Raw genomic sequence first — 27,362 nt, forward strand, 5'->3', positions numbered from 1 at the left:
GCCAAGTTCTGAGTGGTGGATATTCTTGCTAAATTTTTTCCACGCGGTGATTATCCATACGTTTGCCGCGTGCGTAAAAGAGACGTTGCGTGACGTCTTCTTTTCTTTCTTTTTTTGGATTGACTTCCGCTGCAGGATTCCTGTTTATTAAAAGCCAGCAACGGCAGTATCCTGCCGTTATCACTCTCTACGTACACTTCGTGTGTTTCAAGAAACGTTTGGAATTGACCCTTGATAAAGTAAGAAATCAGACACCATGGACGTCACGTACGTGCATCCTGAGAGTACACTCACAGCAGTTCTTCCCAGTGTCGCCCTGATGCTATCGCGCTGGTGCAGTGTTTCCTCAGTACCCTGTAAGCGATGTTTCAATGCGTTGTTTCAGAAAACGCACTGCGTCAGTTCAAATAAAAGGCACTCAAAGTACCAGTCAGTTGTGTATGCGTGTTGAGTTGCTTGTTTGCACTGTACCTATGCATTCACCCTCTTCAGTAGTATCCAAACAACGCCGAATGTTATCAGCAGACACAAGTGTCGTGAAAGCGAGGGAAAATCAAAATACCCTCCTTTCGGGCGGTTTCATCATCGCTGAAATTCTGGCATTACGGACACTGCCAGTAAAAAACATGAAAAGCACCACTTTATTTATTAATGTATGTATACATTACTGCGGGCTTATGGTCCAAGCAGGGTGGTCGATACAAATACAAGAAATGCAAAAGAAACAGCAATGAAACAAGCAACAATAACACAGGTTCAGAAAGGATATTTCACAGTTTCACTACTCGTTTTCATAAGGCGATTCCATTCACTAATTATATAACTGTGCGAGCAAAATATGGGGTTAGGGCGTTTTCGTTGTGGTGTCGGGTGGGCGTGCTAGTTTAGGGTGACAACTATGTTGATGCATCTAGCGCTAGTTTGTTTTCGAAAAGTTCGGAAGGAAATTCTAATCTAAATGTTTGCCTTCGTGCATGTAATACTGGAATTCCATTTGCTTGTATTCGATCAGAAGGTGAAGCTAACGCTGAAAATTTCTTAAAAATAAACCTTACGGCCTTTCTCTGAATACGTTCAAGACAATCAATGTTGCGCTTAATATGAGGATGCCATATAATGCACGCATATTCCAGTTTTGGCCATACAAGAGCAGTATAGCAGGGCAGCCTAACATTAGGGGGAGCAGTTTTAAGTTCATGTTTAGGAACGCAAAGCTTGCGGAAGGCGGATGAACAAACATTATCAATATGAAGATTTCAAGACAAGTTTGAAGTGTGTGTTACACCGAGACATTTATAGCAATTTACTTCTTGTAATGGTGAAGACTCTAATATGTAGGAATATGACAGTGGATTCTTTTGGCGAGTTACTGGAAGGGAGACATATTTGCTCGTGTTAAGGGTCATTCCCCATTTTATACACCACTCATGTGTATTGTCCAGACTAGTGTTTAGATCGTTGTAATCGCTAGTGGAACTAATTTCTTTAAACAAAACACAATCATCAGCAGCAAAACAATCTTATTTCTACACCAGGGCGAACAACATCAACAATATCATTATTATACAGTATAAAGAGCAAAGGGCCTAACACGCTGGCCTGAGGTACACCAGATGTGACTTGAAGACCTACAATTTTTAGGACGATAATTTTCATTGCTGTAACCAGAATCAATTTTCTCATCGTAAATAACAGTGCTTGAGAAACGTGGACGAAATCAAAGAGACGGCTTAACAAAGACAAAAAATAATTATTTTATTTGCTAGAAAAAGAAAAAAACTTGATTCACATGAACCTTCACAGCAATAAAGGATACGCTGGATATTGCATCTTGATAACGAATTTGTTTTTCTCTGTTTATTATGGAACTCAAGAGAAGTAATCACGTCTCTCGCTTATAAAAGCCACCACCAAAATTGAAAGTATCGCTGACGAAAAATTCCTTTAGTAATGCCGCAAATATAAAGAATGAAGCTGCACATTGTGTTGGTCAATGTTCATATATAAAGTGGACAACTTGTGGTTGTTTAATGCGCATATTGAAACGTGTACTTGCTTATCTTTTTCGGGTGTCCGCTGAATTTCCTCTCAGACAACGCCAGCAATCGATTCCCCCAGGGCTGTGACACTAGAAACAACTTTCAGAGTTCTTCTCGCACGACTGCCCTTATCGTATCCCCCAAATCATTGGAGCAGAGTGCTTGAACGTCTTCGTTGTCTGGCGTCGAGCAGCGGTTGTACTGCCTAGTACGCACTTAGAGAGTTTTCTCAATCGTCGTTGCCTCTGTCGAAAGCTCAGCTACGGTCTTCGGCGGGCGTCGGATCAGCCCAGCAAAAAGCTCTTACTTCACACCACGCAGCAAGAAGCGAAGTTTCTTTTCCTGACACAGACCCGGGTTGGCTTGGCAGAACAGGCGGGTCATCTCTTCCGTGTAGATCGCAATGCTCTCGTTTGGGAGTTGCGCACGAGATGCCAGTATCGCCTCATCCCTTTTTTTGCGGATGACAAGCTGCTGCGGAAGAGGTCCCACATTGCCACTGTGGACTCGCGGTACTCAAACCACGTCCTGGCGGCGTCTTCTAAGCAGAAGTACACATGGTGCAGCTTGTCGTCGTAGTTCGAGTTCTTGAACGTAGCGACTCTTTCATACATACTGGGCTAGCTTTCTGGGTCTTCAAATGATGATCCGCGGAAGGTCGTTGGTTCCTTGGGCTGCTGCAGCCCTATCGGTTTAATTGGAACTAGAGCTGTCTTCGAGGCTGCTGCCGTGGCCATGCACTTCCTGGTCTTATCAGGTAGAAGTCCGTGCTCCGGAGGCAGCTGTTGCAGCCTGCGGCTTGCTCGATGGTGCAGGACGACATTGGTTTTGTCTTCGTGGTGCGGGCTTGGATCACAGCTTGTCGGGGGCGTCCCGTACATGAACTCAAAGCACATCTATCAGATGTCGCGTGGTATCGACAGTCAAGGACATGGTAACGAAGCTGTGAATGGAAAAAGCTAACTTTATCCGGCGAACCAGAGCCACAGAAAAACAGGCTACACTCAAAGCCTAATGAAAGCGGCGATCACAGTCGGCGCTCGGTGAAAATCTAATCTGCCGGTCCAGCGCGTTGTTTTTTAAACGTGAGTCATCGAATTTTCCTGAGTAATCGCTGGTGCCCGCGCGTCTTTCAGAAAGTTCTACACAATTCGCGTCACACATGAAATCAGAGAACACAAGCTTCGGTGACAAGAGACGGCAGATAGAACCATGGATAACATTCGAGAAACTTCAGATAGAGGCGGGGTCATCTTGCGCCGAGCGATAACATTTGTTAGGTAGTGAAAAGCGGGCAGCCGAATAGATAAACGAGTGCGCATTTCAATATAACGCAAGGTATGCGAGTTTTCATGCTTTATACTTTCCAAAGAATGCGACTCACAAACGCTGAAATAAGACTCGTGACATTGCGTTCAGCAGCACAACCCATAGCCACGGAGCTGCAGGCCTGGAATTTCAAACCTGATTAACAATTTAAAGCAACAGAGCGTGTACCTTCACAGGATACTGAAGAACTTGCGTAGATATAGATCAGTCAATATCGAAGTTATGGATAGTCAATAATATATAAACAGTCAGTGGGCTTGGCAGCAGTGCGGGTAGACCTGTCACTGAAACGCCACGCCTTTTCGACTTGCAGGTGCTCAGAGTCTTACGCTTTCCCGTCGGCACCTGCTGCTCTCCCGGAGTCGCCACAAAGTTTGCGGGCACGCCCTGCCTAGCGCTTCTTGGCTTGCAGGATGCACCTGCTTGGTAGAACCTTCTCAATCGTGCGCCAGGAAATGCCAATTCTGATCAATGCTCTGCACCGCCTGACGTCTGCAGCCTGCTGTGCACCGTCGCGCGAGGTATAGGCTCGTCCTACCCTCGGCGCAGTAGTACTACAGATGGGCCAGCCTCGTCTGCCGTTCAGTGCTCCAAAATGGAAACATGCACCATTGACTACTGTGCTGCACCACCCTTGAACAGAAATTCACGGCATTTGTGTCTTCATGCTACCCTGATTCAGCCGACGCATCAGCACAGACATCGGCCTTCACGCATAAAACACGTCGCCCACTCGTTCTCATCGCTAGGCTTGGCAGCACTCCGACAATGCGGTTCACTGACGCCCGACGCCTTTTCAGTTAACAGGTAACAACCAATCACACTATTTATGCGTGTCGTTCCCGCTATGCCGCTTTGACAGTGCTGCCAAGACCAGGCTGCTGCATTACCACTGTTCGTGACTGCGCGTCTGTCATTCTACAAAATCATGCAATCTCTGGCGACGTAGAATCGGATCCCGGCCCTAACGCCCGTTCCAGTTCTACGCAGGTATCCTGTCACATAATTACAGTATTCGAGGAAATAAGCTTGGGTCTGGCGTCTCGTCCAAGCGAAGTGAAATCAATTCGAACTAAACTATCGCAGAACAATAAAATGTTTCACGACATTAAGAGGCGACTAACAAATATTGAAGACGATGTTTCCGCCATAACTGTAGTGAAGACCGAAGCTAGTTGCACCAAGACAGTTGTTGGTAAAACAGAAAATACATTTCCTACATATGATCACGACTAAATGATTTAGTAGATAGGGCTTGTCGTTCCAAACTTGTGTTTAGTGGCGCTGCTGATATTTGGCGGGAAACGTGGCAAGAATCAGAGAACATGATTGTGGAACTTTGCACTTCTAAACTTATCAAATTACACCCCACAGTTGTCGAGCACGCTCGTAAAATTTCCAGATACAGTACTAATAGAAACAGACCCATAATTGTCAAGTTAGCGCATTTCTAAGTCAAACAACGTATTTTTCAAACGCTAAACAACTAAAAGGGTCCAACCACAGCTTATCAGAAGACTACTCAGCTAATACTCGGCGTGCACGTAAAAAACTAATTGAGTTCGGCAAATCACAGCAAAAGGCTTTTCAACTTGGGTACGATAAACTAATCATGAATAACAGAACTTACAGGTATGAGAACGTTGCAAATAGTTAAATCAACTTCTCAGCTGTCATCCCGCGCTCCCGCAAAGCCAAATAGTATCCCTATAATATTTGTTTATACTAACATAAGAAGCTTGCTGCCCAAACGTGAAGCATTCTGTAGCCTCGTTGGTTCTTCTGATTGTAAGCTTCTTGCGCTAACAGAAACGTGGTTGAATTCCACCGTCGATAGCCTGGGAATAATTTCATTCCTCCCTGATTCTTACATTTTCAGGCGGGATTTTGAAGGCAAACGCGGAGGAGGTGTTCTGATAGCTGCCCATCGCAGCCTTTGTTGCTCCATTGTCGATATCTCTTCACCTCTAGAAATTTTATGCGTATTGTGCAGTTCTTCGTACCTACGAAATAGTATCGGTGTACCCTATCGTCCTCCCGATGCAGATTCTTTCTTCATTATTCACTTCCACGAGGCACTGCAATCTGTTACGACGTCATTTAGTCATGCGCAACCACTGCTTTTAGGTGACTAACTTTTTCCTGGTATGACATGGTCCGAATGAGCCATAAGGCTGTCTATGAATAAACTCGAATGTAATTTTCTTAACACATGTCTCACCTTTGGTTTGACACAGCTAGAACCTACCCCAAAGCAAAAAATGAACAGTGCTCTAACATTTTCGACCTTATCTTAACATCCCATCCCGACAGTGTTTTAACACATCTACCAGAACTAAGCGATCACTCAGTACAGCATGCAGAATTATCTTGGGAACTATCTCAGAGTGAAAATACAAAGAAAATAATGCTTTACAGTAAGGGTGATTGAGTCAATATTAACAATGCACTAAGCGTGATTTACAGTTCGTATATTAAAGATTTCACGAAGCGCACAGCAGACACCAACTGGACGCTTTTTCAGAATAAAATGATCGAACTCACTTAGACTTGCATACCAATTATAACCTTAACCGAACAACCTGCGTCCCCATGATTTACCGAAAGATTATAACGACTAAACAATAAAAATAAAAGATTATTTCGCAAAGCCACACATTCCGGCACCACTCCTACCTGGAGAAAATATTACACCAGTCAAAAGGGCTTCCATTCTTTGGTCGCAACATCTAAACGAACCTTTTACTCAACACTTCCTAAAATGCTGCAAAACAATCCCAAGCAATTCGTGAAATACATTAAGCCGAATAACTGTAAATCATTATTACTATATGATGGTAATAACGCTGTTCTTGACCATGAAGCATCTAAAGTACTAAACTCTGTCTTCTCTTCCGCATTTACTCCTGAACCTAACGCTGACCACTCAGACTATCCTTACCTCAACCACGCAACCACGAGAGACAAAGCACTTGAGACATGCGGTATCACCACAGTAATATAATCCCTCAAATTATCATCCTCGGCCGGCATCGGTGTAATTAACTCCAAAATGCTTCAGAACACTGTGCACATCTTTATTGTAGTTTTGTGTCACTCCTTTCAGCAATCATTATCATCTGCAGTGGTGCCGCAAGACTGGAAATTATGTGAGATAATTCCAGTACCAAAAGAAGGATCATCGTCATCGTGCCACAGTTACCGTCCAATTTGCCTGACCAGTGTTTGGTCTAAACTAATGGAACGTACAATTTATTCTCATGTTGTAAAATATCTAACATACGCAATTTTTCTTCAATTCTAAACAACAAGGTTTTCAGAAAGGCATGTCCTGCGAGTCTTAACAATCTCTCTTCGCTAATGACATCAGCTCAAATCTTCATCAAAACCTACCCATAGATGCCCTCTTCCTAGATTTGGAAACTGTGGTATAAAGTTTGTAAACAGGGATAAAGGGCCTCAGACAGGCTGGCCGACGTTTCGATAGGAGGGCCTATCTGACGAAGATAGGTCCTCCTATCGAAACGTTGGCCAGCCTGTCTGAGGCACTTTATCCCTGTTTACAAACTTTATACCACAGTGTGCTATTCCATCTGTCAGCCCCTTTCTTGAGATTTGGAAAAGGCTTTCGACAAGGTTCCTAATGAATGGATCTTCCTAAAACTATGGCGTCTTAATCTTAACCCTTGCGTTCTCCAATGGATACGCAACTTTCTGAATAATAGGCACTGTGGTATAAAGTTGAATGAATTATGGGGTTTTACGTGCCAAAACCACTTTCTGATTATGAGGCACGCCGTAGTGGAGGACTCCGTTAATTTCGATGTGGTATGAAGTTTGTAAACAGGGATAAGGTGCCTCAGAAAGGCTGGCCAACGTTTCGATAGGAGGACCTATCATTGTCAAAGGTGGCCTCGTCATCCTCGGCATGTTAGTTTTAAAGGGTTAGTGCAGTGACGTCACGTGCGGGTGTTGTCGCTGGCGGCTGGCGGTGCAGGTGTTGTCGCTGGCGGACCAGCCGCCAGTGACACCACCCGCACGTGACGTCACTGCACTAACCCTTTAAAACCAGCCGCCAGCGACAACACCCGCACGTGACGTCACTGCACTAACCTTTTAAAACCAGCCGCCAGCGACAACACCCGCACGTGACGTCACTGCACTAACCCTTTAAAACTAACACGCCGAGGATGACGAGGCCGCCTTTGACGAAGATAGGTCTTCCTATCGAAACGTTGGCCAGCCTTTCTGAGGCACCTTATGCCTGTTTACAAACTTTATACCACAGCATGCTATTCCATCTGTCAGCCCCTTTTTTGTTTTTGAATAATAGGCAAGAGTTTGTTCGCGCTCACCAGTCGTCGGTTAAAGTATAAAGCGCTACCTCCGGCGTGCTGCAAGGCATTGTCCTGGGACCCCGACTCTTCTTTATATACAAAAACGATTTGCCGAGAGGGTGTTCGTAAATTCGTTTACTTGCTGATGATTGCGTAATCTTTCGTCCTATTACTAACGGCGCTGATTCTCGTGCTCTCCAGCATGACCTTAACATCATTGAAACTTAGTGTAATAATTGGCTGATGTCTCTCAACGTCAAGAAAACGTCACTACTTACTTTCCGCCGTCGCGAATAATTTATCTCAGCTAATTACGTTATCACCGGTTCTGAAATATGTGCCGTGAGTGGTTATAGGTACTTAGGTATTAATATGTCCAGGAACTTCTGTTTGTCCTTACACATTTACAGCAGTAGCAATGATTCCAATCGTGTACTATACTACCTGCGCCGTAATCTACGTCTTGTTCCACCTTGAGTAAAACTACTTGCATATTTAACACTTGTTCGACCCAAAATAGAATGAGCATACACAGTCGAATACGCATACAAATCTAACCTGGCAACAGTGCTGGAATCCATACGGAGTCGTGCAGCAAGGTTCAGTCGCTCGCAGCACACTTACCACACTAGCGTCACTAAACTTAAGTCACTCTGAACCTTCCAACCCTTGGGCACTACCGCAAAACAGCGAGACAGCCTGTCCTTTACAAGTTTTATCACTCGCTGCTTCAACAGACCGACATCGAGCCAGAGCATCGCGCTTCGTCCCATCCTAGCCAATAAAAGGCTGTTTATCCCACTTCAGCTCGCGCCACCGCTCATGTTAACTCTTTCTTGGTTCAAACAGCGAAAGACTGGAATCATCTACACGCTAGAGTGGTGGACCACTCCAATCATTTGTCGTTCATGGCATTCGTTGAAGATATCGCGTAGATATGCCCACCCGTCTTGTAAAACCCAAAATGGGGCATTTGAGGTATAAATAAACACATAAATAAATAAATAAATAAATAAATAAATAAATAAATACAAAAGAATAAATAAATTGAGTGTTTGATCGGGAGTCAATCGATGGAGACAAGCACAAGACAAACAGAGAACACATTTTGTAAAGAAAGTCGGCTCGTCAATGCCCTCAGTCCACAGCATCGCCTGCGGCATCTTTCAGCTTAGCAACGTGTCGTACATACCGGCTGTTTTTACAGCGACCCTTTTTTCTTGCGAACCTTCGCGGACTTTCCTGGCCGTGGCTGCTCGGCCCTGCTGGATGCTTTTGTGGTCTTATCGAAGGGCGCATACTTACAAAAAAAAAAAGAAATATTGTGTGCCCGATGGTGCGATGCAATCTGCGTCCCCCTGAACAGCAGCCCGAGGCTCAAGCCATTAGGCCAGAGTCACTTTTTCTTTTTTTTTATATCGTACAACAATCGCACCTATCCTTCAATCGTGCCAACGCCAACTAGCCCATCGAGATGTTTCCCGCATGCGTCAAATTCCGATGGACAGCTGCGTGAGGGCATGTCACCTCCCCTCCTTTCCCGCGCTAGTTTCGTTTATGCCGAAAACACAGGAATGAAATACGCAAACTGAGAACATTTGAATACCCACTTCACAAAATCTCTCAATAATATACAAGTCAAAAATATCCGTTGCATCTGCATGATTACTTTTCTTGAGTTCGGCGGAGAAGAAAGGAGAATTAATTTATTCAAAGGTTCAACGAGTTATTCAGCGGAATTGGTGAACGTCGCCGCCTAGGCTTCGGCCACGAGCCCTTGAGCTCTGGCGGCTAGGCCCGCCAAAGCTCGAAGGCTGGGCGGCTAGCCCACTGGACGGCCCACAGTTGGTCTTCGAGGGCAGAGCTGAGTAGTGCCGTCTCCCAGCGCGTCCGAACCTTTTTCCCCCTCGGACAGTGTTGTTCCACCACCTTTTCAGGTGCACTTACGAAACAAAGGCAGGAAAACTTGAATCAGAACTCGCAATCGCTCGGCCCCTAATTAAAGCATGCATTAAATAGGACGATAATTATTGACTTTAGGGCGCGTGCTACAGTTGCAAAGTTGAAACCAAGCAGCGGCGAAGTCATGTTTGCTCAGCAGAACTGGCAAGGCTAGAACCACTTTCCCGAAAGCGTGTTTTAAAAAGTTCGGGATGAACTTACTCGTAAGTCTAATGCAATTTCGAGCACCTTCTTCATTCGCCGTGGCAGCCCAGCGGCTCCGGTGTTGCGTCTGCCGAGCTCGAGGTCGCGGTTTTAATCATGGCCGGGGTGGCCTCATTACGAGTGGAAGGGACGCGAAAATCCCTCGTGTCCCGTGCCTTGGGTGTACCATAAAAAACTCCAGGCGCTCACAATTAATGCGGAGTCCACCATTACGGCGTGCCTCATAATAAGATTCTGGTATTGGCACGTAAAACCGCATAATTAAATTTTTGTTTTGTAAAGTGACACTAGTCTTAGAATTATTACTGTGTGTTCATGAAGTGACTAACGCTCTGCTTACGTTTGGACATTATAATGTGTGTTACAAAGTCACCATATTAAAAATTATTTCGTCAATATTTCTACACACCATGACATTGCAGTTCGTCGAAGAAGTAACATTCGCCTCCTCAAGTGGTTAAACTCAGAAGACCAAACTGTCCATACTGTGCTATGTGTTCCTTTCGACCAAAAAAATATTTCGTCTAACTAAAAGAGTAGCAACAAAAACACGCCTTAGTGAAGATGAAAACGTAATCGTTGTACTAAAGTACAGAAAAATATCGCAAATAAACTTCCCATAAGCACCGCAACAACATCCAACATGCATCGAAAAAATTAGGGTAGTATTTTGAACGTTCCAAACACAGGAAACGTAATTCTGCGGGGCTCCATGGTAAAACAACTTACAACGGGATGAAATCATGTAAAAAGGGCAGGTGGACAAATACCAAGTTTTTCGAGTACAAATCGAATACAAATAGTAGGGATCCAATATGGAATCTATTATCGAACTAATTATTGGATACAAAAGCGTGGACATGTGCATTAACAGCAGAAATGTTTATTTTGGTATAATTAGGTATCGTGCTTGTGCTGTTGAATCGAAAAAGAGAGCTAACTACCAGTGACAATTAGGATGAATTTTAAGCACAAGATAACTAATTTTCGTTAAAAGAAATAGCCTGATAACTTTCTTAGAAACTGGTTATACACAAAATTTCGAAGAATAAATGGCAGCTGTATGACTAGCTTCCCCGAAGCGCTAAATACATGGTTGCCAGAGAACCGAATACAGTATGCTTCTTTATTTTTATCTTTTCGTAGGCATTAGCCGGTGGCCTTCGATATGTATAGGTCCGGCGTCAGGATTGGCCCAGAATTTGTCTTGCGAACAGCGCTAAAGCAAGAAGGTTCTGTAAATTTGGACCCAGTAGTGGACACATGTAAATTACCCGTTGCTAGGAAAACATCACAAGTTGTAACGAAAAATATAGAACCACTAGATGCCTAAATTGCAAACAGCGCCAAGTGGCAGGCTACAAGAAAAAGTGGCATGTTACCGTGTACGCTTCCGCCGCGAGACCGACCACGAAACATCTATTACGCATTGTGTTTCTACATTCCTTGGAATTATTTTTTACGTTGTTCAACTGCTGATAATTTGTGATACTTTGTTCAGCAGGCGGAGAAAAGTAACGAGGCTTTATCAACGGACCGTTGTGGAATGTTAGATTACTTTCAAATTTTCGGAAAGGGCGAATAGTTCATTTTCGAAGGCGAATAGCTGACGTACTAGATTGAGTTGGTATTCAAAAGTTGGAACATTCGCCCACCCCAATAGTGAAAATCTATAGTAACTTGAGATGGAATGCTAATTGCGAGTTAAGCATGTGCGCTGACATATTGCAATGCTTCTGCGAGAGCATTTGCGTATGAGGGACCGGAAACGAAGAAGTTGTTCATCACCAGAGTTAATTAGAGCAGAGAGCCCTCCGAGGCGGCGGCTCATGTAAAAAGCGCGTGTCGCGAGAATGAAAAGGTCTCCAGGAAGTGCATAGCATCGTCACGGCGTCGTTAATGTCGCGACAGTATAACTAGTCTGCTGGTCTTTCATCGATCATTCTGCCCAGTCGCAAACATTTCCTGATACGTTCATTTCTTTTTTTAATATAGTTTCTTCAGGCTAGCCAGAACAATAGAGCCGCTATCGCTTGCTTTTTTATTTTAGTTTTCGCCGAATGCATGTCTGTTCACACGAGACTGCTGCAATGACTTACGTGTCAGCGCCAGGACGAAGCAACCAGACGCCATGCGTCAACTTCGTTTCCTTCGAATGCCACGTGTTGCCAAATTTTACTGAAAAACTGCTGGGCTAGCAGCTCTGGGCCGTCCAGCAAGCCGACGATGCGGCAAGGAGTTAAACCTCCCGATCCCAACGTGGGAATAGTGCGCTCTATGGGGCCTTGCGTCCCGTAGCTAGCAGGACCTTGAAGTAAAGTTATTCCCTCCATTCATCGCGTGTTATGAGGAAGTCCTTAATTTCAGCATTAACATTCCGATCACTGCCGTTATATATGCATTCAGTTGTGGTCTTGCCCGTTTTAATTAAATCTGTGCCTATAGGTGACGCTGACGCATAAATTATTGCATGGCGGTAAAAAACAATAAACTGTTGTCCCTAGGCTGCATGGATATTCTTCAGAAATGAGGAGCTGCACTGCAAAGTTTTAGAAAGTCACGTGTCAAGAAAGCAGGATCACACCTCAAACACATCACACACAAATCGAAAGCGACAGCATACACATCTTACTTTGCTTAAAATCTCAGAAAAAAAGACTGTGAAAGGTAGTAAGGGGCCAAGTACATAAGTTTGCCACTCATTACTAACACATTACCAGCGATTACTATCTTCGATACATCAAACTAATAGTAAGTGTTACCTTTACTAGGGGATTATTATATTTCACCGAAAAGTTACGAAAGGCAATACCACCGTCACCTGTTGTATATTACGTGGTGAAGAAAGTTTTAATACGATATTTAGACAGACTGTAGCTTCTGTCATTATGTTGCACTAATAGTTATGTGCTGCGTTGTCGCACACCTATGTGCAGGGGATACATATCATAAATATCGATTCTTAGCTTCGTTTAAATAACAAAAAACATCCTGCGCAACCTGTGGTCCTAAATAATATGGCAATATACGAGGTCTGTTAGGGAAGTACCCAACCTTATTTTTTTGCAAACCCCTGATGGATATGAAACAAGCGCGCTTGCATCAGCCGACCTTGAACCTCCATGCGCATGCGCGAATTTTTCCCGCCAGCCGACAGCGTCAGTCGCTCGGACGCAGCGTTTTAGTGAGGTAGTGCGCAGTGCTCTCGTCGGTTTTTTATTGCAAGGAGAATGGCGGAGCAACTGGAGCAGCGCAGCTGCATCAAATTTTGCCAGAAACTGCACGACAGCCAAGTGGAAAGCATTCGGAAGATTCAAACGGTTTTCGGTGACGATGCTATAATCAGCACACAGATTAAGGAGTGGTACAACTGGTTTAAAGATGGCCGCAGATAGTTGGAGAGCGAGCCACGCTCCGGTCGGCCATTACCATGCCGAAATGACCAGGTCATTCCCAAAGTCAATGCTGTGGTGACGTGGGACCATCCTGTGACCATCCGAGAAAGTGCGGAAGAGGTGGGAATCGCACTTTTTCTGCACATTCCAGTATTACTGAAGATTTGGCCGTGAAGAGAGTTGCGGCGTAATTCGTACCGAAGCTGGTCACGATGTAGCAAACGCAACTTCGTATTGAAGTCTCACAGGAGATGCTGGATTCTGCAAACAGTGACCCCGACTTCGTGTACTTCATAATCACTGGTGACGAGTTTTGGGTGTACGGGTATGACCCAAAAACCAAATCCCACTCGTAACGGTGGAAGCATTCCACGTCACCAAGACCAAGGAAGGCCCGCCAAGTGCGCAGCAACGTCAAAGTGATGCTGACTGCTTTCTTTGACTCCTGCGGTGTGGTACACCACGACTACGCGTCACAGAGTCAAGCAATCACCAAAGAGGTGCTACAGGGATGTCCTCTGTCGCGTACGTGATGCTGTGGGGCCCAATAGACCGGAGTTGTGGTCAACAGGAAATTGGCGCATCCATCACGACAATGCTCCTGCACATTCCTCGCACTTGATTCAGACTTTCTTTTTGGGGTGAAAAACCAGACTCTTCTAGTTCAACAGGCTCCTTATTCACCTGATAAGGCCCCCCGTGACTTCTGGCTGTTTCCCAAAATCAAGAGGCTATTGAAAGGAGCGCTATTTCAGACAAGAGAGGACATTATGGCTGCAACGACAGCTGAGATAAATTCCATTCCGAAAGAGGCCTTCTCGGAATGCTTCCAACAATGGCAGCACTGCTGGGAGAAGTGTGTGGAGTCCCAAGGAGACTAATTTGAGGGCGTTTAGGTTTCCAATGCTCCAGTTATGCCAGTTCTTTCTTTCTTCGGCCAAAGGTCTGATACTTTTCTAACAGACCTCGTATACTCATGAGGTCGTTCCTGGAAACATGTTGCGACAATTTTATATCGCGCTATGCGTCCTTCAACTCGGTCGCGTGTTCGTTTCAGTAAGGTGCAGTTTATTAAATGCAACTCAATGTTCTCGTCTTAAAATTAATTATTTGATCCTGTTTCAAACACCACTGAACTGTACGCCAGTGCGGTCCTCTTTTTTTTCATCCATGTGTATACAATACACTATTAGAAGCGGAGCCACCTAATTATATCTTGGACACGCAAGGACCGCTTGTTAGCAAAAAAAAATAACAAAAGGCCCCGCTAACAAAATTTGGTAGCAGATGCTACCTTCCTTTGCCAATAGTATCTATAGTTCGTCAACTAACTACCCGTGCTGGCCGTATGCACCACACCTACTTTGAGTAGTAAATGCAACTACCAGCACCCTCACTACAGAATCGAAGTAAAATTTGTGATCAGCATTTATCAGCGTTTCTTTAGCAAATAATGCTACCTTTATCTCAGAATGCAATTGTGACCCTGTTTTCTCCGCGCATGAGTAGTCGGAGCAATACACGCAGTGGAACGTTTGGAATTGAACAGAATCTGCACTGTTTTCTTAGCAGTGTACATAACAATAGAGCATTCCCATTTCTTGTGTTTGCCCAAGTATGTTTTCTTGCGTTTTGCAGAAATGTTGAGTAGACTGCATACCCTGCTTAGTCGGCATTGTTTTCCAATGTTAACCCAGTCTGCTAGTAGTAAAGGTACACAAGCTCAATTACGGTGCATAGTATACCAGGGAAGGCAAATATTTAACTGTGGGGACCTTTCGTCGCATTTTTAATTCTCGGAATATTTTTTGATTTTTTAACTGCGCGATGTGGCTATGTTAAAACGCGCATGTATGAACAAGCTATGCAATCAGAAGAATACGTGGGCATTCCTCTTCAAGCTAAATAACGGGCAACAGTATGATGCCAGTTATTTTTCACAACATACCACATTTCATATATATTTCTTCTTTTTTTATGAGTGCTTGTTTGTTTAAACAAGAATGGAAGACGCAGATGTTAGTTACTCAACCATGTCGTTAGATATTTTTGTGAGGTGTGTCTTTACGCAATGAATTATCAGAGTTAAAATGCGCCTTCTCCTGAAATCGATACCAAGAAACAAGCACACTACTTTAGTTTCTCATCCGGAATAATGTGATGCAGCAAGCGGATTCATACTTTGCAATATAAAAAATACAGGTACTAACGAAACGTTTAACGGAAATTGCTAAGCGAAGGCGTCTTACGATTAATAATACTAGAGTGCATTACTACTGGGCGGTTGCTAATTTTGGCGAAGGCACCGAAGTGCGCCTAGAAACAGGAGTCATATCGACGCCAAGCGACGTGTTGAAAATCACAATGAAAGGACGCGTTCTCATGAGCCCTAGCTTGTCTGTGTCTATATTATCTGCCAGACTATGGATCATGTTAGTAAGACAAGATGAAAAAGAAAGGAAATCTGGCGCAGTGAATGATTTAGGAACCGAATTGCTGCTCTTGGCAGCAAACATTGAGTGTGGCCCTCGAGGGCCGTCACTGGGCACCACCATATACTGTGGAATTTCCACTGGTGGCTATGCGAACGCATACCTTTACCTAGGGTAATGCAATAATTCGAATATTAAACAAAAAACAGAAGCTACGGCAGCAAGAGAGTCTCAATGCGTGCAACGCGACGTCGATAACCAAGCACTGAAGAGAGCGGCTTCTTCAAGTTAGCCAGGCGGAAGCAATATAAACGCCAATTTCGAGAGTGTGATGCAAAGCAGATCCGCCTGCGACCAGGCAATCAAACCGGACCCACAGCTAGTTATCCTACCGGTCTTTCGATCCGACTTTACATGCGCGATAGCCACACGTGGACTCCTAGGTTAATTGACTTTCAAAGTGCGTTGCCTGTATCGCGACGTCAGCGGCGAGTCACACGTGGCGTCAGTCGTTACACGAAATCCGACGCGTATCCGGACAAGCATTCCCAGCGTGATGTCGGAGAAAAAAAAAGAGTTAGAAAGAGAGAACGAGATAAACGTCAGAGAAAAGTGAGTGCGTCACTGGGGGTGTCTCCGGAAGGCGAATTTCTGTCCGCCCGTAAACAAATGTATCAAATCTCTGGGTGCTCACAGCCAGCAAAGGACCACCCTTTACTTTTAAGGAGAGCACGCATGTCGGATGGCAACCATTTCTGCGCCACTCTGTTCCCCGAACACGTCCGCTGCGAACCCACAAAAACATAAAAAAGGAGAATTAAAAGCGCACAAAGCATTAGGAATGCAGAGAGCCACACAAGGCATGCAGTCGAATCGCGTACGTGTGGCGGAGAGAGATGTAAGGAGAGAGACATTAAAACCGGGAATGCTGCGCGGGGACACGTGAACCGGGAGAAGGGACTTGTGTTGAGCCATTGCAGGAGCGCATTCCTCAAGGACGTTTGCGGCGTGACGGACGAGTGGCGAAACACGGCCGGGGTGGAGGGGGAACCCACCAGATACATACATAGGCCGGCGAACCCGCACCATGAAACGAACCGTCGAACGCGTCGCCGGCTGACAAGCACTGGGAACATGGAAGCCAAAGTTTGGATCGCCGTGGTTGTCTTAGCCGTGAGCCTTCTGACGTGTAACGGTGAGCTCACACCTTTTTGTGTAATGCTTCAGTGTTATATATTTAAAGCACGGAGAAAAAAGAGCGCCATTCGTCTTACCAGTTATTATGCTACAGGTAGATGGGTACTACATGTTCAGGAGTGATTATGGAATCAGCTGGCGGTTTCTTGCGTCTCGCTAGCGCTGGAATTTGCGCTTATAGAAGACGTCTATAGATAGACGGAAGGTCTCGTCTAATGAGCCGTGCCTTCAGGTCTATTAAGTGAAGACAGCTTGCCAGTTGTCATGACATTCGGGAAGTGTTCCTGTAGGCATCTTAGGCATCCTGTAAGCATCCTGTAGACAAAACAAGTTGTAAAAAGCAGCACAGCCAAAGGTTTGTTGGTGAGTGTTCCGAGTGTATGGTTTACAAGATTCCTCTTTCATGCAAGCGTTTTTATATCGGTCAAACGGGACGGTGCATCAATGACCGCATGCGCGAACACTCAAGCAAATTTTAAGAAGGAGCCAGAGATAGCCAGTGATCACTGCATCGCAATGAATACGGCTACAAGCCGTCTCTTAAAGGTGTGACCTATCTGTCAAACTACCGCGATGACTGCACACGTCTTATTTCCGAAGCTTTCCACATTCATGTTAGCGGCGAAGCATGTGTAAGCCTTCCCTCTATTTCCCTCCTTTCGAAGGAGATCGCCTTCCTATCGCATTAATTGCATTTTCCCCCTGCACATGCTGAATTCTGTTGATTCTGCGCTTTGAGATAGCTGCGGAGTATATATATGCTGACTGAAAGAATAAAGGCACTTGGTTGTTAGTCAGCGCTGGTGCCTGTGTACCTCTCCTCGTCCTGTTGTTTAGCGGTGTTTTACTGCTTGTAACCCATGTAACGTTTAAGAGCCAAAACTAGAAAGAATATAATAATGTTCAGAAAAGGTAAAAGTTAAGAGTAAAAGTATTGCTCCTATGATTTCTACTTGCCTGCGTTAACAATCTAGCTCTCGACGTAATGTCCTTGCAATGTTTAAACAATACTATTTAGCCTAGATATTTCTTCATGCAAGACATCTTGACTCGAGTATAATTTCGAGAGCAAGCATATCTGGACCAATCGGATAATCATAAAGACAGAACACAGTGCAATACAACAGTTTCATTCGCGAAACTTCAAAATATAATAGTTCCTGGGTAAACTGGTATATTTCTCTACCATGAGACTCATATGATAATTCCACGGTCTCCGTACAGAGATACGCATGTTTTCCAAGGTATACAAAAAGTGCCTTGCCTAAGATAAATTATTTCCACAGTTTTGCCAGTCTTATACCTATTTAAGTATTTTCTAAGCGCACTGGAGTAAAGTATTTTTTTTCCGCACGGACCAATAGTTAACGAAACCTTTCTCCTAACCTAGGGAACCTGCTGTGCGGCACCGCACCAACAAGGGTGAAACAGAACGCGGATGGCACCGCGCCATCTTCGCAAGTGTCACCTGTGCACTGGCCCTGGAATGCTGCCATCCACACAGTCGCCAAATTCCGGCCTGAACAGTACTGTGTAGGGGCGCTGATCAGCGACCAGCATGTGCTAACAGCAGCACACTGCATCGAGTAAGTTACTCTTTTTTTATAGGATAACTACTACTACATAAAGATAAACTTGATATCATATATCCACGCATGCTTTTTTTTGCTCATTGCTTTCTGAGTGGGGAAGCGCGTATGATAGTGTATTTTGCAGTCTCGAGACCCACCTACATATTTTTTGCCATGTTTTCTTTGAAGAGGAACATCCTGTAACATCTCGCTTGAAAAAAACAAGTTATGTTGAACACATCTTTCTTTTTTTTTGCTGCGACGAAATGAATTGTAATTAAGCGCTCATAACTACTCCCATTTTCACTGCACCGCCTTCTGTTTAAGTATAACATACTTGTATTTAATTACAATCTGAAAGTTGTGTTGTAAGCGCCAGCATGCTTTCATTCAAAATCTGTCGTCAACAAAGATGAGGCCTACGAGCAGCTTCAGAACTTCATCATGTCTCTCCAGCTAGATGTATTATTCCCATATTTTGTCAATTCGAAAGGGACCTTGAAGACACCTGATCGCTTTCGGCAGTCATTTCATATTTGAAAACGTCCTTTCTGGCTCTTGGTGATAAAGGCTGTTTATTGCAACATGTAGTGGAGGATTTCCATGTTTCTAATTTACGCTGAAATGCATTTCTAACGACCTGATCAAGGTGCCACCAATTGAACTATATTTTTACGTACCCGTTCCACTTTGTTAAAAGAATAGCAAAAAAGTTTCACTTGACCAGCAACATAGTGTGCTGTTCAGCTTCATTGGCGCATTTTGCGTACTAATTCAATATTCCTCGTGAGCGATATTTAAGTGCCCTTGAGAAATATTAGGTGTACTATTTTCGCTATTACTGCTTTAAATGTGTTTAGAAGGAAGCGTGCCAATAAAGACGTGCCAGAAAATCGCTCACAGATTACCTTTGTGAAGTAAGACTGCAGAGGTTAACAATCTCGAGCCTGCTGTGGAAAATGTGTTAACCCGCTTTTCAAAGTGAAGCTTTATACGGCTCGTCGAAACAAAAATCCGTTTGTTCGCGCGTGTGTACAGAAGACTATTATCGTCAGCAATGGCGTCCTCGTTTTCTTCCATAGCTAGCTGCGTTCGGCCAACTTAGGCTGCACGCACCACCGGTGGCGAGTGCTTTGCACCCGCTGCCTGCGTTGCCGCTCATCATTGCAGCCTAGAATTTCACTTCTCTCATGTCATTCCAATGGGGAGGCCGCGTTTCCGGGAGTATGAGCGATTGCTTAAGGGGGTACGAGCCATTCAATGTCTTACATGATGGCCAGATATAATTTTGAAGAATCCCAAGCGCCAATCGCGCGTGGAAGCTGCTAACCCCGCCGCCAAGCAAACTCGAGACATCGAACGCAAGCGACGACGGCGGAATGCGGGCATACTGTCACTGACGTCGTTCTCTCCGTCGCAGCCGAACTTGTGTGCAACCTTATTAAGAAACACAAAAACCTAACCTATAATTGACAAAGAGTTCAATGAACTTTCGTGTTTAACCCAGTGATAAACACCGCGGCCGCGTATTTCAGCTTCGCTGGTTAACCATCTGTACGGCGGGCTTCGGTGGCGATTGCTTTATTCGCCTCTTTTTTTTAATCCTTACGGCTCCGACTTATATGTCCAGCTTTGAAAATGCGAGGAGTATTTTTAAGGGGGATAAAAAGATCTCTTGGCCGTTGGTGGCGCAGCAAGGATGCTTTAAGGATATCACGGGTAGGAGAAATGTCGCGTTCAACATCATAGTTTTATTTGTTACATGTGCAAGAGCTTTCCGAATGTGCCTTTTTTTAGAGCGGTACACAATATTCAGTGTTCTTTTTTTTTCTGCACAATCTTTTTTAAGGATTGTCTATGACAGCTAGCACAATTCTAACCATTAATCTAAATTACTTGATAAGGTCGCCATTACTTCTACAAGAAATCGAAATGTTAAATTGAATAAAGTAATTATTTTAATTAACCGTTTAATTAGTTATTTCACGCTACACATTTCAGACTACGAATTATAGGCGCTGAGTTCGCACAGCATATCCACTTCGAATGCATTATCTGGAGAGCACCAGTGCCGAGATATTTATTTTCCAAGTGTCTGACGAAGTGCGTTGGCGTCCAATTTACTTTTCTATTAAACGGCTGTTTTATACATTGAAGCACATAAGTAGCTGGAACACCAATGCATATCAATGGCCACGTTAAAAATTAATATCTCGGAACTGGTGCTCTCCAGAGACTTCCTTCCAAGTAGATACGCCGTGCGAACTCAGCGGCAGATTAAAATATGTGACGTAAAAGTAAATATCTAGAAACTTAATTAGCGTAATTACATTATTATCCAATAGAACCATATGATTTTTCGTAGAAATAATCATCTCCTCATCGAGTAATTAAGCACGGGGTTAGATTGTGCAACCTGTCATTGGCAACCTTTAAAACATTTGCCGCAGCTAAACAAAAAACACCCTGTATACGGTGACACAATCTGGATCAATTTCGGTCCAAAAGCCTTGTCTTAAGGAATAGTGTTGAGCGATTCCAACGCTCTACTGGAACCACATATATACACATGCCACCTCGTATGCCACGTGTGGTTCTGGAAAAACTGAGCTTCTGCATGTGGTATACGATGAGCTTGGGCGTTTGGGAGCCACGGTGACTGCATTCGGCCCCACAGCGATCACTCAGCGATCACAGGTGGCACTACAAGCTAAGGCCGCCTTGCTATCAGACTGTCACGCTATAATCGCTCACACTCAACGGATCTATTGACGCTCCAAGAAAATTTATTACTTTTTGCATCTGTTTCAGCAAACGAACCAGCGATGGAATAAGGATTCACTTAGGCTCCTGGCGGCGAAGCACACTCGATAAGGGCGAACTCGCAATGCCCGTGAAGGAAATGTGCATTCACCAAAATTTCTCCGGCAGCGTAAGTGAATAAGCATTTCAATGCGCTTTTATATTCCCGAAATCATCAACAATGTTGCTTCATTAGTGGAAAGAAGTTTCTCCCCTATAAATTTGGTGCATGTAGAGAGTGCTTACCTTTGTAAGAGGTTAAAATGTTCTTTGTGAAAGATAATTTTTGCTAATACAGCGGCAGTATCACATACAACTATTCCATTTGGTCTCCGTACCAATCTCCTGACGTAAAATTTCCGTAACCATGGTAGCAAGCATAAGGCGGTGAACCGCCGTGTTGTTTGAACAGCTCAAACAAACAATTCACTCGCTTATGGAAGGTCACTTTTGTTTTGCTTAAAAACAAATAGCATTGCCTACATTGACCGGTATTTCTTAGCTGATTGGTTGACAAGAGGCCATGAGCGCGAACAAGGGGAGAGTGTTTTGGTGAGTCCGAGCTAATGCAGGGAAATCAGATGACTGGACGAGGTGGGCGGTGCCGTTGTCGGTGATTGGTCCGCTTTCTCTTGCCTAGTGTGTGCCGGACGTTAGAAAATTTCGGCAGCTTGCAACGAAATCCTAAACATTTTTTTTGAAAAAAATTATCCTCTGCGAAGAATATTTGGCAAAGTCACGTCATATACGTGTCGAAAGTGTTCGACAATTGTATACTGCCATCCAAAAAAAATTATTATACACAGACAAATTGATTCTCCTCGGCTGACATCCGCTATTAATTTTGGAGCGGGGTCAGTCTGGCTACTCCGAAGAAAAAATTCAGCTTTGTTAGGCATGTTAACGCATCTAGAGCGTACATGTCACCTCGACGTGGCGAGTGTTCGAGTTTTTCTGGCGTGGCGTGTCCGGCATATGAAGTGGGCGCTGCCCGAAAGATTGTGGACTGTGACTTAAAGCGGAGGGAGCGCTAATGGTGGAAAAGGGGTGCAATCACAAATATTTTTTTAGGGGGCGAATCTTGCGTAATCAATGTGATCACATCATATCAGATGGGGAGTTATTCCGGCTTTCGTGACGTCGCGTCAATGACGTCAGGTAAAGTAGGGCTGGGCCGAAAAAAATTTAGTCCACTCGCGGATTTCCAGGGGCAGAAATAGAACAGAAACACATTGGAATAACTGTAGGTTGTAGAGCTCAGGACTCAAATGTTTCACCGAAAAGCTGTCGATCTGCTAATGCTTAAGCTTCTGGCACTAGTCTCGAAATGAGGACTATGTATGCTTTAATTTCAAAAAAGACAAGCTCGGCGAGGATATACTACACGTTCACAAAACTAATCACTGCTCCTAAAACGGCGCGAGATGATTCTTTATACGGCAAAACGAAAAAGCATAACCTGTTTTTGTGTGTCGTTAGAGGCGCGTGGACAATATAGATGCGCCTAAGTGGCATAACTCTGACAATGCTTAATATTTTCCTGGTTCATCTATTTTCCTAGAAAACTTTAACATCGCATACAGCATGAACTTCATCAGCGACGATAGCTCATCAGCACAGTACATGCAATGAAGGTTTTCTGGCAACAACCTTTGCAGTCGCCGCTTGACGCACACGCTGACTGCTTCCAGATGCACTGTCCCAACAGAGACTTCATTACAATAAAGGAATGGTGGAGTGTGCAGCTTTAATTTGGCTTCTTTTTCAAGGAGCAAGGAGTACAAATTGAAGGCGCGTGTTATGACCAGTGTTTCGGCTCTCACAAAGCTTGATGTTGTACCAGAGCAGTTGCGCTCGTGTTTTCTGGTATCTTTCCTGAGTTGTTATAGATATGGGGCCAAGAAGCTAAGTTTACTGCTATACAATTTACAATTCTCGTCTTACTACTTCAACTTTCATATCTCTGGTCCATAACGAACATAACATTGAATGTAAGTAAAGCCCTTCATCTTTGCACTATTCGAGCAAATTTGGGTATCTTACCAAAATATTTCCCCAAAATCCCCAGAATTCGCCACGCGAAGCATATGGGTATCAGTGCCTTTTTGGCATGCGAGAGATCACTAAAACCACTCTTGGATCATGACCGTAATTGATATTCTTTATTTTTGCCACAGACCAACGACATCGCCGTCATAACGCTTGCACAGCCTGTGAACTTCACGAGTGCTATCAGGCCAGTTTGCCTTCCTTACCGAAAAGAAACTTTCCCAACAGACTCGGAAGCCTACACGGCGGGTTGGACAGCAAGACCAAGTATGCTATCAGTTTCGTTCCCTCTATACTTTGTTGAAAGCATGGCAACTGTCAACTAGGCTTCCTCTCACCATTTCATGATAGAGCAGTTGATTGTGTGACGGGAGAGATAGTAGCTTTCGTGAAAAACAGTTCGTTTACATGACATCGTCTTTTCTGAACGGTAAAATTGTTGTCCACTCGAATGTACCAGGAAGTTAGAAAGGACCAAGACGAATTTTCTCTGAACGATGAAGCTTTCTTTCAGAGAACATCCGTATAGGGTTTCTTTGTAGCTTCGTGCTGCATTCTGATCGAAGCCCCAATTTTCCCTTTCATGATACTTCCTCTAACTTGCGGTATTCCGCAGAACGGATTTGCGATATGGTTATTGTGATGTCGTTGACAATAGGCATACGCCCCGTAGATGGGATGAAGAAATGAATATTTAAGGCAGATGAAGATCACGCATTAGCATCTTGATTGTGCTGATTGAACCTGAAAAAAATAAACTCTCTTCGAGAAATACCTAAGCAAATTTTAATATGGCAACTAGACCATTTGCAGCGCTAGGGGTCGTTGACTGTGGCTGTCTATTCCCATGCATATCTATCTACTTTGTACTGTTTCTAGTGGCTGACAAAGCAGAATAAATAGTCCTGTTTAAAAACACACAACTTTATTCTGTGCTGTGGATAAGAATACAAAGGCAGTCACTCATAGGAGCATTTCTCTTCACAGTTTTTATACTTGAAATGCGTAGCACTTGCGATAAACATCACATGTCGCAATTGTAGTGCATTTGCGACATGTACTTGTTATATAAAAAAGCTTTACCAGCACTCGTGGACAATTACCCTTGATTATTTTTTGTTGCACAGGAAAGGCACACCGTCGCACGAGAAGATCGCTGCAGGAGTTAAAGCTGACCCTACTTAACAAGAACAAATGCTTGAAATATTTTGATATCACCCTCTCCGAAGATGTACTGTGCGCGCCGCATGATGGGGGATCACTTTGCGAGGTAAGGATCTCGAAATTTGGGCCTGATGTACAATTGGGGCTCTTGATTTTACTGCTTGTATTTTGTTGCCATTTAAATTTAATAATCAAGAAGGGGAATGTCGCAGATTTTTAACGCGTTTCGCTGTGTTAATAAAATCCTTAGCAGACACTTCTACGAAAGAGTGGGTTTATGAGATCCCTATCACTAATCCACCGAACAAGAGTCTTTGCACAGTGTGCATATATTTAACAGACTGAAAAGCCAACAAACTTTCGAAGGAATGGTAACACATGATTGCCAGACACAAGAGTGCCGTTGTAGCACTCGGTATTTTTCATTTTCCTACTATTTAATAACGACCAGCTCTGTGCAGCTCCCAACCACCTTCAGTAGCTTTGAAGTTGTTCTACTGAGGTACGATGCTCGAATTTCGTTTCTGGTAGCAAGGTAACCTTGCAACCGGATTGATAACATATCAAGTATATTAATATTCAGGTCGAAGAACCACTAGTTAAGCCGCACCTCCACCACTGCGTGCTCCCAAAAGAGAGAGAGAGAATGAAGAGGAAAGGCAGGGAGGTTAACCAGATATGAGTCTCCGGTTTGCTACCCTACATTGGGGATGGGGGATAGGGGTTAGAAAGATGACAGAGAGGAAAACGCTAAAAAAAGGAAAAAAAAAACACGCACACATGGAGGCACACACTCAAAAAGGCGTTCCAGTTAAAGTCGTTCACTCAGGCCGGTAGATCGCAAAAAGCGCAATAGCGCTTGCACGGCCTTCTTCTGTGACGGTAGGTCCTTTCGATGTTGTAGAATTCTTTTTTCGGATAGCGCTTGGTCGTCCAGTTTGTCAAGTTCGTGGCGAAGGCATGCCCTCTGTGTACTGTACTGCGGGCAGGCACACAGAATATGGCCAATTGATTCTTCATGGCCGCAGTGGTCACATGTTGGGCTGTCGGTCATCCCTATGCGGAATGCATAGGCTTGAGTAAAGGCAACGCCCAACCAAAGTCGATATAAAAGCGTGGCGTCTCTACGGCGAAGCTGTGATGGCGCTTGAAGACTTAATGTTGGGTCAAGTGAGTACAGTCGCGTGTTTCTTAAATGTGGCTCATTCCATTGCGACGCGGTGCACTGCCGAGCAAGTAGGCGGAGCTTCCGTGCTGCGTCAGTTCTAGAATGAGGAATCGGGACGCAGCGCTCCTCAGTATGGGCTGAGTGGGCAGCGTGATCCGCCCGTTCATTGCCGATAATCCCGCAGTGACTTGGAAGCCACTGAAAGGTTATCTCATGGCCTGCTTCACTTATATATTGCAAAGTCTCTGTAATATGGAATATTAGTTGCTCGTGTGGTCCACGTCGTAGAGGTGACAGTAGAGACTGCAGTGCCGCCTTCGAATCACAGAATATTGTCCATTTATGTGGTGGTTCATCACCAATGTGATGTGACGTGCTCCCAAAAGTCATCATTTTGCTCTCGGACGTAACGTCTGATAATTTTTTTTTGTCTGTGGCGGATCCGCAATATTATAGCTGACTCATTTACATCTAAACTGCTTGCTGCCGGACCAACAAAATTTGAACCTCCGTAAACGTGTTTTTGCACCGGCATCTCTTCTGATTCATCAGGACCTCACTTCTTCACATAGAAACGCTTTCGAGTTTCCAAATAGCGCACAATGCTCCGGTTTTGCACTAGTGTGATTCAAAAGTTCTCTTTATTTTTTGCAGGGAGACAGCGGCGCACCTATTGTGCAAAGCATTGGCGGCCACTGGTTCTTGCAGGGTGTCCTTTCAGGCGGCCCTCCCACCTGTGGAGACTCGACGCTGCCTATGGTCTTCACGCGGGTTGCTAGCTTCGTGGACAACTTCATCCATCCTTATTTGAGTGCCAAAAGCCGCGAAGCGAAGACTAAGTTTTGCATACTCAAATGACAAGACCAAGGCCGTCTGAGGCAATCAAACTATTCGCGGTCCCACACGTCACAATTTCCTAAGCGTTCGAATTACCACTGTTTCACAGTGTTCATTGTGTCATCATTATTTATGTCGCAAAATTCATAATCACCATGAACTGCGGAAACGCACGATTCCTGTTTTTTTCATTTATGGGGACAGCGAAAAGCTCGATAACACTTGGTTTTCTAGTCGAGGAAGCATGTTTCTTTTTTTTTTATTTCGTCGTAAAATAACCTCTCGAGGGTGAATTTTTGCTTATATACCCGAAATATGCACATGCGTTTTCTCGTTGATTATAAATCAGAGCCAACTTTTACAAGAAGACACTTTTAGTATTCCCTAGAATGTCTGAGGAACAAAATAAAGAGAGAGACCGGAGCGAAGTGTTGACCGCATAAAATTACCATGTAATTTACTGTATAGTTTACTATCTACTTACTATGTTCGATTACGGTGTCAGAGTACATGTTATACCACTGCAATCATTCCGTAGGTCGATAAACGTCGCTAAAGACTAAGAAAGCCAGCTTTAATTTTGCGGATTATATACATAAAGTGAATTATGAAAACATGTATGTGATGGTCTTTTTTCAATAGACTTGCCTTCAGACTTGGGCAGCAGTGATGGTGGCGGGCGACCTGCCTGCCGTAATTAGTTGAGGAGAGGCGCTGAAGTATAAAATGGGAATGGCGATGCGATTCCCCGTTACAGTCAAAAGGGTATTACGCGCTGAGACGGTATTTTTTTGTGAGGAGTACATCTGTTAAAAGGCGGAGAACGTAGTTGCCATCAGCCACAGGAGAGCTGGTGATCATGCAGACATACATGGC

At 44.2% G+C, this 27,362-nt stretch overlaps 1 protein-coding gene across 2 annotated transcripts in view; it reads left to right on the plus strand.

The window, feature by feature from the left end:
• Positions 1 to 26,909, plus strand: part of LOC139055980 (chymotrypsinogen A-like) — a 53,736-nt gene extending 26,827 nt beyond the window's left edge. Inside the window, exons 2-8 of one of the 2 annotated variants that reach the window (XM_070533702.1) lie at positions 3,682 to 4,175; positions 16,679 to 16,893; positions 18,286 to 18,481; positions 21,278 to 21,398; positions 23,446 to 23,584; positions 24,445 to 24,587; positions 26,304 to 26,909. In XM_070533702.1, coding sequence (XP_070389803.1) covers positions 3,964 to 4,175; positions 16,679 to 16,893; positions 18,286 to 18,481; positions 21,278 to 21,398; positions 23,446 to 23,584; positions 24,445 to 24,587; positions 26,304 to 26,507 — 1,230 coding nt within the window. In that variant the 5' untranslated portion in view covers positions 3,682 to 3,963 and the 3' untranslated portion in view covers positions 26,508 to 26,909. Of the gene's footprint in view, positions 1 to 3,673; positions 4,176 to 16,678; positions 16,894 to 18,285; positions 18,482 to 21,277; positions 21,399 to 23,445; positions 23,585 to 24,444; positions 24,588 to 26,303 lie in introns of those variants that run through there. The other variant, XM_070533703.1, reaches the window with a different exon arrangement.
• The last annotated feature ends 453 nt before the right edge of the window (positions 26,910 to 27,362 follow it).

Source organism: Dermacentor albipictus, chromosome 2 (assembly GCF_038994185.2).
Source record: "Dermacentor albipictus isolate Rhodes 1998 colony chromosome 2, USDA_Dalb.pri_finalv2, whole genome shotgun sequence".
Classification (NCBI taxonomy): domain Eukaryota; kingdom Metazoa; phylum Arthropoda; class Arachnida; order Ixodida; family Ixodidae; genus Dermacentor; species Dermacentor albipictus.